The sequence below is a fragment of the Drosophila simulans genome, chromosome 2R (assembly GCF_016746395.2).
Source record: "Drosophila simulans strain w501 chromosome 2R, Prin_Dsim_3.1, whole genome shotgun sequence".
Lineage (NCBI taxonomy): Eukaryota > Metazoa > Arthropoda > Insecta > Diptera > Drosophilidae > Drosophila > Drosophila simulans.
Window position 1 is genome coordinate 7343835 of NC_052521.2, and position 18493 is coordinate 7362327.

An 18493-nucleotide genomic window follows, 5' to 3' on the forward strand; every position below is an offset into this window, starting at 1 on the left:
AACCGCTCGTTAATTAAATCAATGTTTTGGCATCGGTAAATGATAATAAGGGAAATAATAATAATAATATTAATGGCAAAAGCAGGAAACTTTGAATTTGATTGGCTTTTTAATGTGTTATTGCAGCTTCTTCGGCGCTTAATTTAAATAAAATGTGTGCTTCCCTTTCTCTCAGTGTCTACACCTTCAATTCTGCAAATATGCTTTTGTTTTGTTTAGTAATACATACTCTTTATTTGTTTTCTTTTCGTTTGTATTTGTTTATCTCTTTTATTTTTGTTACACATACATAATTAATACGCTTTATGCATAATTACAACACAACAGTTAAAATACGAATAGGCTTTACTATTTTTGTATTTAATGTACTCTTTCCTCTGTGACTTTAATTTGAAGTTTGCGCGTTTAGAGCTTGTCATCGGTGATTTCAACGATTTTTTAAATATTCTTTTTTTGAGCTTTGCTTGATGACAGTATTCAATATGGCTTGTGTGTGTGCGTAAGTGTTGTTGTGTGGGTGGAGTGTGTGTGCGTGTTGTGGTTGTTGGTTTGTGGAAGAAAATGGCCAGCACTTTCTGCACCTTAATTAATTTCTATAACTTTACTCGCTTGATATAATAGTTATTATTTATGTTTTTCTCGAACTCGTCATCTCATCGCGTTCTTTTTGTTTCGAAAATTTCCAAGAATTTGTTGCTTTAAAGTCTTGAACATAGACTAGACACCAATTAAGATTAAAAACATACTTTTATATACTTTAGTTGTATTATTCCTTGCTGGCAATTTGAACGCCTTGCAGCAGCTTTACAATTTTACACATATGATATTTTCGGTTTCTTTATATGTAGTTTCTTTTAGCTTTGAACACCTGTCGACTGTTGGTATGCCAGTTGAATTGATTTAATTTAATTTAATTTAATATTATACCTACGTATGTATGCAAGTTCATTGATTATCCCTCTACGATTTGTTTAGTTACGCTGTTTGTTCAAAACAATACGGTTACACTCATATAAAGTAGTTGGAGTCGTTTAGATTTAGGTTTTAGGCGTTACCATAGTTTAAGCTCATTCAGTTATATAAATAGAGATATAGGTATGTGTTTAGGTATAGGGTAGTACAGGTATTGAACAGCAACAAAAACAGTGGGACATACTAAGTACACATTATCCAGGCCATCGATATTGCTTTGATTCGTTTTCGCCATGGCCCGAAAAAGGATATAAAGGATATGAATACATATAAGGATATATCGAAAAGCGGTCTAAGCAATTATCCCCTGGTGCTGGTGCACTCCACTTTTCCTTTTCCTTTTCCCGTTCTCAACCCGCGCTCTCAGCTAAATTTCGTATTTTTCGCTAGTTTTTCTCAAAGTTTTCTAAGTTGATCCCATGCAACATATTGATTGTGCCATTAGCCTTACTTATTTGTTTTCTTTTCGTTCCGCTCCGAGAACTGAATAACAAAATAACATCCTCGTGTGCCTATTGTGAGATCGCTTTAGGAAGTGGAAAGCCTTCATCATCTCGGGGACCTGCAAATCTGATATCTTTCCTACTCTCCGATGCTTCTTGTATAGACTAGTACATACAAACATTAATTGGTTGTTGGTTTGGGGTTCCCCGCTCGAATACTTCTCGATTCTGGGGTAAGTATCTCCCGATTGATGTGGGATCTTAGCTGATGTGTGTTGTGTGCGTGTGTGTGTGTTCTATTTGCTCTTATTTGATATATTTTCTTACTTTTCTTTTTACTTATCAGTAACTAGCAGCCAATGAAACAAGTGATTGCGTTATTTTCTAAATTATGAATAAATCAATGGATAACAAAAAGTTATGAATAAACAAAACTTAAATTAGTATTTTTAACATTTCCGTTGAGCCAATCGTTTGTTGTTGCTTCTCTTTGCTGATTGCATTTGAATTCAGTTTTGCCCAATTAAATACATTACAAATTACAATTGCTAAATACATACAATACAATTCTTAACTCGCCAGCATGCTTGCTTTTTTGTTTTGGATTAGAAACATGGCGAAGCTTCTCCCCAACATGATCAACACTATCTCATCATAATCATAATCATTATTATCGTAGTATTATAGATTAATTTCAATTATCAAATATTCATGATTAAGTTTAAATGATTTTGTGTCCTTGTGTTTTGTTTGGTATTTGTGCATTGCTGTGGCTTGTGATCTGCTCTTATCTCTTATCTGCTGTCCGTTGAGTTGCTCAATTAGAAAGAAACATGGTTACAAAATAAAATCCTAAGAAGCCTGCAAGTGACCTTTCACTTTCAGTTGCCGTGTGTTCTAGCTGTTGATGGTGGTTGTTGGTTGGTTGTTTTGTTGGTTGGTTGTTCAGACTTTTTATCGTGTATCGGTGATATTGTTTTTGCTGCCGAATATCTTCACCAACTGCGACTCGTAGTCGTCAATGTTGCGCTTCATAATATCCATGCAGGGACCCAGCAAACGCTCAAAGGCCTTGACATCGAGGACTAGATGAAAAAGTGGTATATAATCATTAGTTAAGGTGTCAACTTTATGAAATGCGTTTGAAACACTTAGTGCATGCTGAGGATGTTGGGATTTCTTGGGAACTGGCTGTTTAGTAGTACTTATTAAACAACGTATTAGCACACACCAAATCCAATTGGATAACCATAATAAGTTGAATTCTTGATCACCACAGGCCCCACTATATCATCTGCATTTCCATCTCTTACCGATCCATCAACCTTTAGTGCCTGTGTCAGCTTCAGACATTCAAATTTCATAGTGCTGTGGGTTTAATTTCAGGAATGATGTGGATGTTCCCATAACATGTAACATCTTGTGCGTGTGCGTCGGAACGAAATTGGCTTTATTTACTTTCTTAAATTTTGAATAGCTCTGGTAGATTTGAATGATGGCATAGGGTACATTTGCAAATTTGGAATAAAATAAACTACAAAATTAGGAACGCTTCAAACTGATTTCTTCACAAATTCGTATTACGGCGGGCCATGTCGGTGAACATTTGCTCATAGATCACGATATTGCGCTTGAGTACATCGGTCAGGAAGCCCATGATGCGCTCAAAGGCCTCTGTGTCTAGGACTGGACGGATTTTGGAGTTAAATAATATATATTTAATGTATATTTCTTAATTAAAGGATCCATTTTCATGACCGTATGGCTTAGCAACTTGCGGAAAACTTTACGTTCCCATTTAATCCATACTTGAAACTTAAATCAATTTTTATCAATCAATTAGGGTCATGAAAATGGTATTGCAACTACTACTATTTCTACTTCTACAACTACAAAGCTAATTAAGCGGCAAGTTGCCGAAATATTCGCGCAGATCCTGTTCTAGATAGCGATACCCACTAATGCTACGCTGAATGCCCCCACTACACTTTCCCATTAAGCGTTCGAAGCAAATAACATCCAGGACTACACGCAGTGCACAAAACATACGAGGAATGGGGCATGGGACGTGGACAGGACAAAGAACAAACAAAGAACAAAAGCATTAGGGATTAGGTCAAGCGGGGGATCCACTGAAACGCTTTCCGTGTAGCCATTCTGCCGGCCAGGACACTCACATGCTAGCTTGACGACGCCGCCCGTGGCGTAGACGGATGCTGCCCGGGGTCGATGTGTCACCAGCGCCAGCTCGCCGAAGTACTGTCCCTTGCCCAGCTGGGAGATCTCCACCTCGGCGTCGTCCTGGTCCATGCGCACGGATACCGTTCCCTCCTCAATGAAGTACATGCCGTCGGCGGCGTCACCTGGGAATCGGGCAAAAAATCGCTGCCATTAGAAGGGCTCCAAAAGGTATAGAATGGAATATACTCTTTTTGCTAAAGGTCAACCAACGGCAGTTTAAGAATCTTTGCCGCTTTAAGTGATGATGATATATTTAAGTAGTTATATTTTTGTGGATATTTACTTGACATTCTACGGAAATCACAATAATTTGAAAATTAATCCCAAGATTATTAATAAATAATCATAACAATTTAAAAGGTTTTCCTCGAGATCTTTGGTTTTCTTTACCATTCCATCGGTTTAATTGGGGAATTGTAATTTTATCTAAACCTTTCTATTTCACGCAAAAGTGAAGTACAAAATCCACAGAGAAATAGCAAAGATTGCAAAGATTGATTTACCTCAGGGAGTTGGTCCCCCAACTTTGCCATTCACTTACCCTGTTTGATGATGCGTTCGCCATTGTCGTAGCTCTTCGAAACCAAGGCATCCGCCAGATTCATGCGTTCGTAGTTCTGGAGCACAAGAGAGGTGGGTGATATATGATATCGATTGGGGGAGCAGTGGGAGCGAAGTTACTCACCTGCAAAGCCTTCAGCATGGGCACGCTGTTCAACAGCTCCTCGTACATTTTCCGCTTCCTGAAGGCCGACTTCAAGAGGATGCGGCGGAAGGTCTGGCGATCCATGGCCCAAAGTAGACCACTCGTTTCCGCCTGCACGGTGGCCGCTCTAGATATTTAAGTTCAACATTAGAGACACGTCCATATATATATATGTATACAGCCATTAGCACATTGTAATTGTGGCTCAGACAGCGCGGAAAATTTGACTAAATGAACCGATCAAATACGAGAGTCGCACATACCTGGGCATATTGTAGAGCAGCGCTAATTCACCGAAGAGTCCAGTGTGATTGTAGGTGTTAATGTGCTTGTCATTAATATAGACTTTGTAGACGCCACTGCGAAAATGGGGAAGGGGGAAATGCGGGGGTTACGACGTTACCGGGAAAGCACGAAAAATCCACTTTAATTGAATGCAATTTATAATTGATGCGCTGCGTGTGTGTGCTCATCAATATGCAAGTACTCATTAATTGCCATATCAAATACTAATTCGCATTCAAACACGAATTAATTAAGCCGCTCGCAAATGAATGAGCTTCTCTTGCCAGCATGAGTAATTTTGCGGTTATAGTTCTTTGAGTTCATTCTAAAATGGTTAATTCGCATCCATATATACATATATGGAAAATTTGCTCGATTGCGGTTAAAATATTGTAGGAAGTTGCGCTTATATCTGCGGCCGTAATGAATACTTAAATTAAACAAATATTTGTTTTATTCAATGTGAAATGCCGCAAAATACCATAGTATTAGTAGCATAGTATAGCTTATCATTTTTCTAAACAGGTTTGCAATCATTTTAAAGAGAGTACTTCCATATCGATGCCAAGCTTGTGGCAGCCCAAACAAAATCAAGAAGTTACCACAACTTCACGTTAACTTTTGGCAACCAGAAAGTGTGCATTATTCATGGAGTTTGATTGAAATTTGTTTTGTTTTACTTACGATTCAATAACATAAAAGTTATCGCCGTCGTCACCCTGGCGGATGATAAAGTCACCCGGCTGAACCTTCCGCTCGAACATGGCATCCAGGACTTGGTTCATCTGCGAAAACAAATCAGTTACAAGGCGCATGGTTTGGGTGTGTTTTTAGTGGAGCAGGGAAAGGGAAGCCTGCCTGATGGGGGATAATCCCCCGTAAAAGGAAAACCGCAGGCAGACACTTATTCGGGTTAAACACTGATGCGTGTTTGCCTGCTCCTTTGCCTTTCCCATCGCTTCCTCCAGCTCCCCAAAGGGACTTATGATTTATGTAGTGTTTAGATGCGAACCTGCTCCTTCTCGAGGGATCGGAAGAGGAGGACGTTCTTCACCGACTCGACCAGCCGGGCGCGCTGCTCATCTGTCTTGGGGAACACGGCGGTGGCGCCATCATCGTCGTCATCCGCCTCCGGATCGTAGGCCTCGGCGAAAACTGATTTGCGGCGCGAGCTGGCCATCACTGGTGGTTCCGCTGAATCACAATGAAACGAAACAAAATCATAAATCAGACATATGGTATATATTGTTCATTGAGTGCATCCCATGGAATGGCAACGTCTTCATTTAATGAACGACAAAATGCCCAGCTATCTGGGCACTGGCATCAGCCCGGAATCTGCTGGTCTGGCACATCTCCTGCTGCGCCACAATTGCAATTCAAATGAAAATGCAGAGGAGCTCGCATATCAACGACAGGCAGCATAATCCAATGGAATTTGGAGCCATGTACGGGAAACTCTGAGAGCATCTGCACAAATTTTTCACTCAGCTTCAGGCTTTTACACCGGAAAAGAATCATTTACGCTTAAAGTGTCAGATATTAAGATATTTTTAAGAAATATATTACCCGGCTAATATGTGAAATTTAATTCGATACAGCTTTGATGTATCTTTATAGAATTATAACATATTTATTAGTTTGCTTTTCCCAACAAAAAACAATTTGAATCTGTTTTCCATTGTGTTCCACACTCTAAAACAGCATAGTCACTGCTAAAATTAGAATGGGTTGGCGAACTCTTTGACCTTTTTTTGCGTGTGACAATCCCAGATGTACTATAGTTCGTAGAATGCCTTTCAGAAACAGCACAAATATGAGGCATTGTCCGGCTGACAGAATATTTGTTGAAACATGCGAGGCAATCAAGGCTGAACGTTTCACTTCCCTGCCTGCTACAGATATTTAAATGTTTGCCCAGGTTCACATGACCGCAAAACCGATTGCTGTAATTATACATTCAAACCGACGACAACAACACCTTAAGTGCTCATGTTTTTTGTCTGTCTACACACTGTACGTATTTTTGGTCAACGAAATTCGGTTTTTGCTTTGGCCAAGCAAAGCAAAGCCACTACTCACCAGCCAATAAATTACCAGACACCTGAGTGGACATTTTCAATTGCACTGCTGCTGCTTTCTGTGCGTGTTTCCGAATTTAGTTAAGATTTCAAATCGGTTGCAACGAGCGCGAAAATAAAAACCAGTTAGGCATGAACACGTTTAAAAATAAGTAGAAATAAAAATGTGTTGGGTGTATATGTAACCCAAGGTGACTGATGTATGTAGACGCAACAAAAAAAAAAGAGTGAAAAAACCATACAAAACCGAGCGCTTGGCTTTCCCGTCACACGCTGCGTATGCGTAATAAATATTTATGCACTCGAATGTTTGGCAAAGCCTTCAGCAAGTCAGTCGAAAATGTTTGTGTATCTGTGCTCTGTGCTCGACCGCATCAAAATCACATAGTTCTGTTGCTGATTCGGATTCAGATTTGGTTTTGTATTTGGATTCGCACAAAATGTTTACGTTGCAGCCCGCAGTTTTCCACTCGCAGTCGTGTCAAGTTGCCAGTTAGAGTGTCAACCTAATGATGCAATTACGCAACAGTTTCCCAGGCACGCATTCTGGATTTCCCTCAAGTTTCCCTAACCGCCAAAGGCCACAAAAATTGTAAACCTAGACGGGCCAAGTGCACGTCCATTTCCCCTCCAGATAAGTATTTATCCAAGCCCTGAATGAATCTCCTCCGTCTGTCTGTTTGCATTGTGTGGGTAGCAGTAGTGACGCCCACGTTCGAAATCTTGGATGGCAATTGCCTCCGTGATCTGGTCTGCTTTGTATTGCAACCTAGTGTGCAAGGTCTGTTGAGATTTCTGATTTACAGTCTGGTAATTAGGCGAAAATTTGCAAACGTCTATCAATCACATAAACTTACGTTTCCTTATTTATGGGATATTTGATGTTTCAACTTGGAACTATCTAGTCAAAACTGCGCGCATTATTTTTCAAAATATTTATTCGATGTAATTTTGAGACCATCACATCGATAGATTTAGATTTAGTTCTTTCCTTGCAACTGAAAAGTAATTAACACTCTAAAATGAAGTGCAACTTCTTTTTAGGTATTAAAATCTAAATCAGATTGCATGCTAAGCCAAATCCTTGCTTTGGTCAAAAACGAAAACTAATTGAGGCAAAGTGTTTTGCTTACGGGAAATATTTAGATTTGAAAGATTTTAGATATCAACTCAGTCCGCTGGCAAAACTTTGAATATCATTTGGTAATTGATGCACCGAAAGTATTTCAATTAAGTAAGTTTCTTGCTCCACAAACACACATGCACTCAGGCAAATAAGCTGGGGAATTCAATTAAGGATGGCAAATAAAAAGTTGTCTGCATTAATTTCATTAGCGGAGTGAAACAACAGCAACGAGGACGACTGCGAGTGACGGCAACGTGAGATTGAGATATATATGTATATATATATATATATTTCTATATACGACAACTTCCGACGCTGACGACGTGAGCCGGAATGAATGAATGAATGAGTGAATAAATGAATGCCTGGCCAGCAAGCAAACGGGCTCAAAAACTGAGTGACAAACCGACTGAAAGACGGTTTTGGATGTGCGTGCTATCCTTGTGACGTCCTCCGAGCGACTGAAAGTGCCAATGGTGCCACAAGAGGCACAGCATCACAGCATCGCCGCATCGCAGCATCACCAACCACATCGCCATCCACGTCCGCTGGAGTCGCTGATGACAGGCAAACGTCAAACCAAGGCGGAAATAGTGCCTGTAAGTAGGCAGCACAACACGCCACTCAAGCGGTCCAGTGTTAGTCGGCCGTCTATTTATACAGCTCCCTGTGTGTGTGTGTGTGGGTGTGTGCCAGCTGTCTGTCGTTTTGTTGGCCAAACACTGAGAGAAAAGACCAGACAGTTGGACAACACTTGGGTTCCCAAACAAATGGATCTATTGTACTGAAAATAACACTAATTTACAGGAAAACAGCTGCTAAAAAGTTACTAATGACGTTTCAAAGCTTTAGTTTAACACATTTTAAGCATAACCATCGTAAATTTTAATATCATTCCATACAATAAATGACACCCATCTAAATTCTTTCCGTGCTGCGTTATAAATAGCAGCACCACTTTGCTTTGTCTTGATTAACATGAGCATTCCCTCAGCTTTTTCATATAAGCATTCATATACACATTATTATTAAGCGCAACAGGAGGACGCTCCGTTGTTGCAGAGCAAATAGGATGGATGAAAGGAAAGAGATGGCATTTCCGTTCAGGTTGGCCCAACGAGTGCCAGCCTAGAGTCCTGCCACAAACGCTGCTGGCATGTCAATAATGTTGAAATGTAACTCACTCCACTCGGCAACCGCCCCCGCCCCGCACCACCGCACCACCGCAACACCGCCCCTCCCCCTCGCCACGGGGCGTGTCATGCGCCCTGTGTGCCCGATGAAGCGTATGCGGCTGCTGAGCTGTTCATCAGTATGCTTCACTGGTCCAGCAAGTCCTGCAAAACATAACCCTCCACCTGCCCATCGCCTGGCCATACGCTCATCCATCCAACCGTTGCTCCCGCTTCTTCCCTCGGTTTGACGCTGTGGCCAACGGGAGTGTTAATAAAATGTTCCATGCCCAGCGCATACCTTTGACCACCTGCCCAAAACACACACACACACACACACACACACACGCCTTATTGAGCCACAAAGGCCTACACGGCGTATGCGCGATATTAATGTCTCAGCAAGTTTAAAGCCCAAAGTTAAACAGAAACTGTGCTGCAAGGTTTCCGGCCACGAATAGACATCAAAGCGCAAAAATACAGATTCCGATCGATGGAAAATCCAAGAGGGCGGAAAAGCGTGGTAAGTGGGCGGTGGGCGTGGCCAGTAGCTATTTGCGTGCCATATTCGCTTCAGTTGCTGGCAGAAGCTGGAAGCAATTTCGCTGGCTTCACTGGGCATCCAAAGCGGATGAAGTTGGCCATGGCAGCCAGACGTTAATAGTGAGACAAAGGTCTACAACTATAATGCTTTTGAATCCGGAATGAATGTGCTGGAAGTTTGGTGGTTCTAGCAGGCACTAGTTATCGAAATATATGACAAATGGAAAGTTTTTCAAAATTTAAATGTATCCATTCTTTAACTATATGTCTCCAGCTAGCCATCTAAAATATATATATGAGAAAGAATCTTCTTTAATACCTTTTAAAGTTTGATCTTTTGTGGTAATGGTAATAGTTTTAAGCTCCTTTACATCTTCAACAGAGTAGTTACTTTTTAAGCAAGATATAGATGTATAATCTTTATAATATAATCCTTCAACCTAGTTAAAGCCCCTTCAACTGACACAAGCTAGTTGGCGTTTGGAAAGTCTGACTGCGCGTGGATCTAGTATTCAAGTAGCAAAAGGATTGGCAGCTGCAAGTTGGCTCAGCTCTTCGGTCTGCTGTGTGCACAATTAATAGATTTTTAATGACAGCAGCAGTGTGCCCCATTTCATCTGCCACCCCAAGTCCGCCCGGCCAGCAGTCCACCCACTTGACATGGCGTCGCCCGCCTCCTCCCTCGAGGGCTGCGTGTTTGATTAACCGGAAGATAAACACGCAAAAGGAAGCTGTGAACAAAAGCCCGCAGACAGAGGAGTCCCACCCAGAGGGGCCGAAACAGGAGCAGAATCTGGAGCAGGATCAGGAGCAAATTGAACGCGGCCAAAGCTTCATCAGCATCATTATTTAATTTCTTATTTTGTATGCTCGTGCTGGGAACCCAACGATTTATGGCCATATGCGTGGCCCAGGCTAATTATCTGAACACGTGCCGTAGGAAGAAGCTCGAAAGGATGGGAAAATCATCTGATGCACGGAAAACTTTTCAATTTCGGCCAGCCAAATAAATCTTGATTTCCCCCGACCTATTCACGGCCAAAAAAATTGGCCAGAATTGTTGGGGGAATTACACCAGCAGATTGTCTATATGTCGAACCGAATTGACAGAGATTTGCATCCACTACGCAGCAGTTCATGGAAAATCGCTTGGGCGGAAATGGAGCACGGACTGGGTGAACAGAGCTCTGGAAAAGTATGTGGAAAAAGTGCAACTATCCCCGGCAGGAATTTTCCAACACGCAGCAGCAGAAAATGCAAAACGAAGAGGACTTACGGCTGGCAGTTAAGCCAAGAAAAAGTTGACAGGACACGCAATCGAATTGCTTTGGAAACGAAAATAGCACAAAAAAGAAAGAGGAGCACACCGGATTCCGGCAGCTTAAAGAAGCTGCTCGAATAAAGTAAAACTCCACTTACCATCGGCATCCTGTGAGTTGACGCTCAGCTGGTCATCGGTGCTTTGATCCGTGTGAGAGACGCTCGGGCGTTCCGACTGCAGTTTGGTGAAGTACTCCACGGCGTAATCGATCACGTCCGGCGGTTGTTCCACCAGGAAGGAGATCGAGAACTGCAGCAGCACCTCCTTCAGCTCCTCGGGCACCTGGATCCTTCGACTCGAATCGCTCGACATATTTGTGCTGCAAGAGGTAGTTTGGATTGGGTATAATTGCAATTGCAGAAGGAATGTGAATATACTCGTATATGAATGTGTGTAAGTATTAGATTGATTCACTTTTTGAAAGAACAGCATAGAGTAGGCAGATCTTATTCGATTTTTTGAATATACTGCCTGCGAAATAAATAAGTAGCTCAGCCATTTGTTGTATGCATAAACATCTTGTTCTTGTCAATTTGTTAACTTAACACAGTTTAAATAAGCTGAAAACTGCAACATGTAATGATTAACCTGTCACCTCTTTATATACTTTTAGTAAAACCACGTGCGTGGAAAAGTTTTGCTACAAAGAGTAAATCCATCCACATAATCAGCTTGAATCATATTTATTATTTTTTTTGCACACACTTATCCGCTTTCGCCAAGAGATATCAGAAACATAGTTGCATGCACAACTGATTCGAGTGGAAATACATGGAAAACTACTGAAAGCGATGCTCGGCACTCATTTGATTCACTGCAAGTGCAATGGGACACCCGAAAAGTGTGAATCCATTTGGGTTTCACGGGCAGATGCGGCATTGGATGGAATGCCGAGTTCGAACTGCGGCCAGTGGTCACCTGCTGGCTGTCGCTCATTTGGGTGGCAATTACCCGCCCGGATCCCCTGATCCGATCCATCATCGCCGTGTTTGTCGTCGTCACCACCACCCGTCCATCAGTCAACCAAATCCAAGCCGAACTCTGCTCATGATTCAACATTGCACAATTTGAGATTTTGGTTTGGCTGGGTCGTTCGGCGAAACGACTGACGTGAGATTCATGTTAAATTTCAGCTCTACCCAAAAACGAGCTGCGACAAATATAATTTACGAGTAATTCACTTTTCACTTGGGTTTCTTTATTTTTATAGAAATTGCTTTCGATGGCGTAGTCTTTTCGATTCGCAGTAAAAGGCTACATGAGGTCGCAACTGCTGATGCATTTAAAAACGTGCTTTTAAAACACTTTCAGTCGCCACAGATAGCGAATGGTTATTGTTTGAATAATGAGTGTTTTATGTGATTCATTGTAGATAACCAAAGAATTATTATAACAAATTTATCTAAGCAGTTGCAAACACTGCGTACATAAAGTTTCCATTTTGTTGATAGGGGATTAGAAAATCTTCCTATATAATAATTTTAAGATATTTAAATATCTGACATGAACTCACTTTCCTGCCTGTGAATAAATTGTAGACCTTATTTCTCAGCCCCGCTGGTTTAATCCTGGAAATCTGCCCCCTTTTTACATTTTGTCGTCTGCAAAACCAACAAGCAACTTAAATTTTAAGCATCGGCATAAATATTTATAAGTTTCCGTCAAATGTGCGTAATTATGTAAATTGAGTATTGAGACTTGGCCCAGGGAGTGGTATGATTTCCTGAAGGCTTTCTGCAACTTTTGCCCACAACATTTATTCGCCCTAATTTGGAAATTAATTCCTGGCTGCGCAAAATACTTTGGGTTATTGTTTTGCTCGCTGCTGTTTCATCCGAACTTTTTCAATTAGGTTCATTAATATTCAACTTGCCCTGCGGCCTGCGTTGGAACAAATAAATATTTAAAACTAATAAAGGTTTGCTCCGCCCACCAAACAAGTCGCGATTGCGATGAAAATTTAATTGAAATGTCTATCGACTCAATAACCAATTGGGCGTTTAAGTGCCCCCACTGATTGGCCTGGCCAAAAGCCGACTACTGACTGTTTTTTTTGCTCAGTTTTTCACTTTTTATTTGGTTTGCTTTTGGCTCGGCTGAGAGCATTGGACATTAGGCGGTGCAATTGCAATTAGAGTGGGTCAAGGTGGTTCACTCAACGCACTGCAACCACACGAACGGCAATTGCACAGACATCTGAGTAGCTATAAATAGTTGGGCTCCGAGTAATAAGAGGCTGAATGAAAAGCCCACCGGCCGGCCCCTCGCTTTTCTCATTTTCCACCCACAGCAGTCAAGGATTTGGGTGCGAGGTGGTGGGCAAAAAAAAATAGAAATAGAAATAGAAAAGTTAACGGAGAGCACACAAGAAAGAAAAGTTAAACCATTTTCATTTCCTCACAATTTCCGCAGCTGCCGGTGAAGGAAGGTAAAAAATGCACAACCATTTCGCCGGCAGTTATAGACGGAATAGGAATATATGTAGATACGAGTATTGAAATATCAACACATTCGTAAATCGAGTGAAGTCAGCTGACTCAGACTTTAATACGCGCACCCTACGAATTTAACTGAGTTAAGCTGATTAAATTTCATAAAAAATAAAGATAATAACTTGATTACAGCAAGGGGTCTTTATGGGATTTTATCGACTAATCGACTAAAATTAAAAACACCAGCCAAAAAGCATTGGAAATAGTGAGATTTTTTGTAAAATAATTAAATACTCGGAAGCTCGAATGCCAATCGATTGCCAACACTTTTCTTCCGGTGTAACCTCTTATTCGTTTATCGATTACGTTATATAAGAAGAAACTTTATTATGGGCTATAAGCTATTCAAATGGGAATGGAGGAAGTTCATTTTTTCGCTGGGTATCTATATTTCTATCGTACTTTAGCTGCATCTGTTTTACGTTGTCATTTCCATTAAAATCTTCATTTATATTCGCGTTTTGCATTCGCATTCGCACTCGCATACCCATCCCCCTAATGGAATTTCCCGAGTTTCGGTTCGGTTCGCGTCTCTATCCGCTGGCCAGCATCATCATTATGGTCATTATGGTCATCATCAACGGTGGCAGAGCTTTATGGGATTAAGGCAAACTAATTTCGCCAGCACACCCAGCCACATGGTAAACTGTTGCACCCACGGAGCAACCGATGCTATCCTCCATCCGGAGGGCCATCAAAATGATTACGGCTTGGTTATGCGTGGCGAGTTAACCATGTGCATATGACTTCCATTTTAATGTCATTTTTACTGCAGCTGCAGGTGTACATACATAGGTGCAGGTGGTGGTGAAAGGTGAAGGCGCCTAACCGCACCCACCCACCGTCGACGATGGCCACCCACAGTGGGTGGTGGACATCCTCGGGATGCCCGACCTTTTGCCCCATCATCCCCGCATGTTTGCGCTTTTACAAAATTGCGAAATTGAGTTTTGTGCTGGCAACGAAATTGAATCCAACTTTAAAATTGCATTTACATTTGGAATCGGTTTTATGCTCTCCATTCATAATGAATGGTTTGAATTATTCAAGGGATACATCGCTGAATGCCATGAACATTTGCTGAGGAACTTGGCGCATCTTATTAGGTCGCTTTAAAAGGTTTTTCAAAACTCTACTAGTTTATTTGAAGTATGACGTGGCTTATTGATATACAAATATCAATTATTTTTAGTAATTGGTTAGTTTCCATTTGACATGATAAAGCCCTGTGATATCAAATTTCAAAACAGCAATGATGAACCGTGGTAAGTTTGCAAGCGAACAACCTTGAGGATTTCCTGCTCCCGAAAGCCCAGATGACACAAAATCCATATGGCGTTTGTTTTTGTTGCCCAACCGACCTGTTTTCGGGATCCTTCGTCGGAATTCTGTGTCAGTTGGCCTATCCAATTACGTCAACATTTCAGAAATGGGACACCTGTGCGTGGGTTTTGGGTTTTCGTATTTTTTTTTTTTTTTTTTTGGGTTCAAGAGCGACGGCGGCCATCACAAGGTCTGCTCCAAATGACTTCATTAAGGAACGGCAGTAACCAGGAATGTGTGTGCGTGTGTGTGTGCCTAATTAGCCAAACGACATGGACACATCTCGAATTTGATGGTCAGTTCGTGTATTCAACAGTTGGAAGACCTCAAACAAAGAAGCCCTCGAGGCGGCCTAATTATTATGCATGTCCCATGACCACATATCGAGGTCTGCCTGTGTCATTGACAGTGTTTCACCCAGATTCAAGTCCGAGCCCGAGCCCAGACCCAAGCCAACCCTACTTGACCTCCCCACTCTATTGAATTCGAATTGGGTTAAGTGTTTTAATGGCACAACGGCAGGAGAAAATTTGGTCCTGCAAGAAAGAGATTTTCCAGCAAGGCTGCAGCTCAAGTGCAGTGTCATTGCCTATTGTTTCATATGCAGGGAATCTGCCAAAAAAAATAGAACCAGCCATATCCTCAATTATTTTTTCATGATTCTGAACAGCATGCAATTAGGAAAAACTAATGAAATTGATATTCAAAATGGGAAAAACTTGAAGTTGCGACAGGAGTGGGGGGAAATTCTCGGACAAAGTCCGAAATTGAATTTTAATCGATTTTTGGTAGCAATTTTCATTTACTTCTGGCTGTGCTCTTTTCAGAAATGCTTCTTCACAATGAACGATAAAAAGTTTAGTTTCATATATTCTTACTGGGAATTGTAATTATTTTATTTTTTACAAAAGCCTTTAATGAAATAGAATCTAACTAAATAATTTCATAGTTTTATGATAATGGGAAACTTATATGCAACTAATTTTTTGATAATCGGTAAAAATTGCATTCTGCTTAAATATTTTGGAACAATGACGTTTTTATTAAACTTGAAGTTAATACTTAACAATTTTTCAATTTGTATTTCATTAGGTTTCACGCATTATTTTGCATACCTTTGTTTCACTTCACAAACTTTTATTTCATTCCCAAACAGATTTCCTCTGTAATATTATTCTATTTTAGAGTTGGCCCTTGCCTGCATCGCTACTTCGGAATTTTAGGAACATCATTTTGAAAAGTTTAACCCAAAGTTTGCAACAACGTTTAATTTTACACCAGAAGCCCCAATTTAATGAGAATCACTTTGCTGCTGGAGGCATTTCCCCAATGTTACCTGTCCTCCGATGCTTTAAGATTTTCCCGTGGCCCTGAAAGCGATGTTTATCTTTCGAATCTCGATTCAAATTTTCCGCCATCTTCAAGCTTGGGGAAAAGGTTTCCTCTTCCGGTCAATGCGTCAAAGTGGCAGCTCGAGATGCGGAAAAATATGGCGGCGAGCACTTAATTCCCGTTGACATTTGGGGCTCCAGGCGGGGGGCTTGGCTACAACCAGACCCAACCCCACCCCCTCTTGGAATATATACGTTATTTATATGTTAGTATTTTGACAACACAACGTATCGCATCCACATCAAAGCAATTTCAGGGCATACTTCAGGGCGCCGCCGGCACTTGAGCTCAAAATGCGCCACATGACGAGAGGTTCAGACTTTTGGGTCGTTTGCTCCAAGTGTGTGGGGACTCCACATATACGAGTATGTATATGTATATATGTGTGTTTATCCTGGACAAGAAGAAGTAGAAGTAGAAGGAGTCCCGCGAGTATTTGACGCAAATTTCACTTCGTCACGCAACTTTAATGGCGAATTTCTTATTTGTTTCTGCAACTGCCGCTGCTCTTCCACCTCTCTCCCTCTGTGGCACTCACCCAAGGGGATAGAGGTAGAAGGTGCCGTCTCTTTCTCTGACGTTAAAGTAAAAAGGTCATCAGCTTGAAAATGTTTGTCAAAATACGACGCCTGGGTATTGATTTATTAACGCCCAGCAGAACACATGTCGTATGCGTAATGAGAGGGGCTCACTAAACGGATGGGAAAAGCGGGGAAAATTTGTGGAAAAGCGGGAGGGCGGGGGGCGTATGCGGTTTGCTGACTCACACATTGCAAATGCCCTTTGTTACAGGAATTATGTGTACATGTTTACAGAGAGAAAATGCAATTTGCGCAAGAGAGAACGCTATAGTTAGCTATTTCCTCGACTGTCAGATACCCTTTACTTCGCTGGTGGAAGTTGGATGAAGAAATTATTATGGCTTATCAAGGGAAATTGGCAAGAAAAATAAGGCTTTATATTATTCGTTTCCTGTATATTTGTTTTAGTATTTTTTTCCAGTGCATGTACATATGGATTTTTACAAAGCGAATGGAACGCTTAAAGCTGTCGAAAGGAATTTTACAGCCCACGCGAAGCGAAAAAGAAAATTCACCAGGGCATACACACGATTTTATATCGAAGCTTGCCTATATATGTATGTAGATATATATGTATATGTGCAAGTCGCTTTTCGCATTCAATTTTCAACCAGAATGAGAGGGGCTATGGTGGCACTGAGACAACGACTTGTCAGTTAACCTTTGCCATCTCTCGGCTTTTCCCTGGCCAGATACCCGGTCTCAATTGTTCTCCGCTCTTAGCTTTTCGCTTCGGTCTGAAGTCAATTCAATTACTTTTTAATCTATTGGATTTGAAGACGCCCTGCAAGATGCACAAATCGCTTAACAATATTCTGAAATATGTCTGGCATTTTCTAAGGATTTAGTTATACACTCAAATAATTTTCGTCAACATAGAAGAGAAGATAACTTATTTTGAATGTTACTTTTATTCTGTTACCACTATTTAACTAGCAGAGAGTATCTTATAGTCTCTTAAAGTTTTCCTGTTTAAGCCAGACTATAAAATCTCTTCAATTGATTAACAAGATGCCTCGTTTGGACTTCCAAGGAAAATCTGTGAATTTGTCAAGGACCCGTCCGGTGTCTCACTTTCCATTAAGGACATCCCATCGGTTGGCTATAAATAGTTAAAATTCCCAATGCCATCTACGCACAATTTTAAGGCAGCCACTGAGAGCGAGGCATCCCTCCGATCCTTCCTGCCATCCGGCGATTATGGCCAGAATGATAAACTGCTGGATGGATGCTTAAATTGATGTCCATTAGCGTTAAATTAGTGAGCAATTATGTTGCCTGCTCGCTGGGGCGGGCAGCAGATACAGATACTCGTCTGTAGATGGAGATTCAGATACTTTTAAAGGTGGCAGCGGCGAAAGCAACAGCTTCTACCCGCGGATACATAAAACGCGATTACCTTCCAGTAAGTACAGTGAGCACTAAGAATTAATATCTTGCGATGTTGTATCTTTGTTCTCCATAGATACATCTGTGATGACAACGTTGTTTCACATTACACACAAATCGAAACTAAAACTGTCTGAAAATGTCACAGACTAGTGGATCATATTGAGTGTTCACTGTGCCATCCACCCTTCGGTGTGAGTACAGTAAACGGATGTGCTTGTATCTGTATCTGGAAGCCACCCTAGGAAAAGCGATTATGTGTTGTAACAAAACGTTTATCTACATTTGTTGCCGCCAACGCTCTTGCCCCATAAAAACGTTCCTAGATTCCATTCGCCTGTCGTTTTCCCAGTTTAATTTTAAACACGATTCTTCCTTTTCCTCGAACCATCTACCAAAAATTTGTTGCGCGTGGCAGTTTTTAAC

General features: G+C 41.2%; 1 protein-coding gene across 5 annotated transcripts in view; it reads right to left on the reverse strand.

Moving 5' to 3' along the window:
• Nucleotides 1-264: 264 nt before the first annotated feature.
• LOC6733804 (cAMP-dependent protein kinase type II regulatory subunit) overlaps nt 265-18493 on the reverse strand; it is a 30520-nt gene continuing 12291 nt past the window's right edge. For 2 of the 5 annotated variants that reach the window (XM_016167131.3, XM_016167132.3), the window contains exons 3-10: nt 10989-11209; nt 5660-5841; nt 5332-5432; nt 4626-4721; nt 4342-4489; nt 4198-4273; nt 3593-3778; nt 265-2500 (exon numbers count right to left, since the gene is read on the reverse strand). In XM_016167131.3, coding sequence (XP_016026765.1) covers nt 2370-2500; nt 3593-3778; nt 4198-4273; nt 4342-4489; nt 4626-4721; nt 5332-5432; nt 5660-5841; nt 10989-11202 — 1134 coding nt within the window. In that variant the 5' untranslated portion in view covers nt 11203-11209 and the 3' untranslated portion in view covers nt 265-2369. Of the gene's footprint in view, nt 2501-2838; nt 3102-3297; nt 3441-3592; nt 3779-4197; nt 4274-4341; nt 4490-4625; nt 4722-5331; nt 5433-5659; nt 5842-6729; nt 6788-8264; nt 8403-10988; nt 11210-18493 lie in introns of those variants that run through there. The other 3 variants (XM_039292288.2, XM_016167129.3, XM_016167134.3) reach the window with 3 other exon arrangements.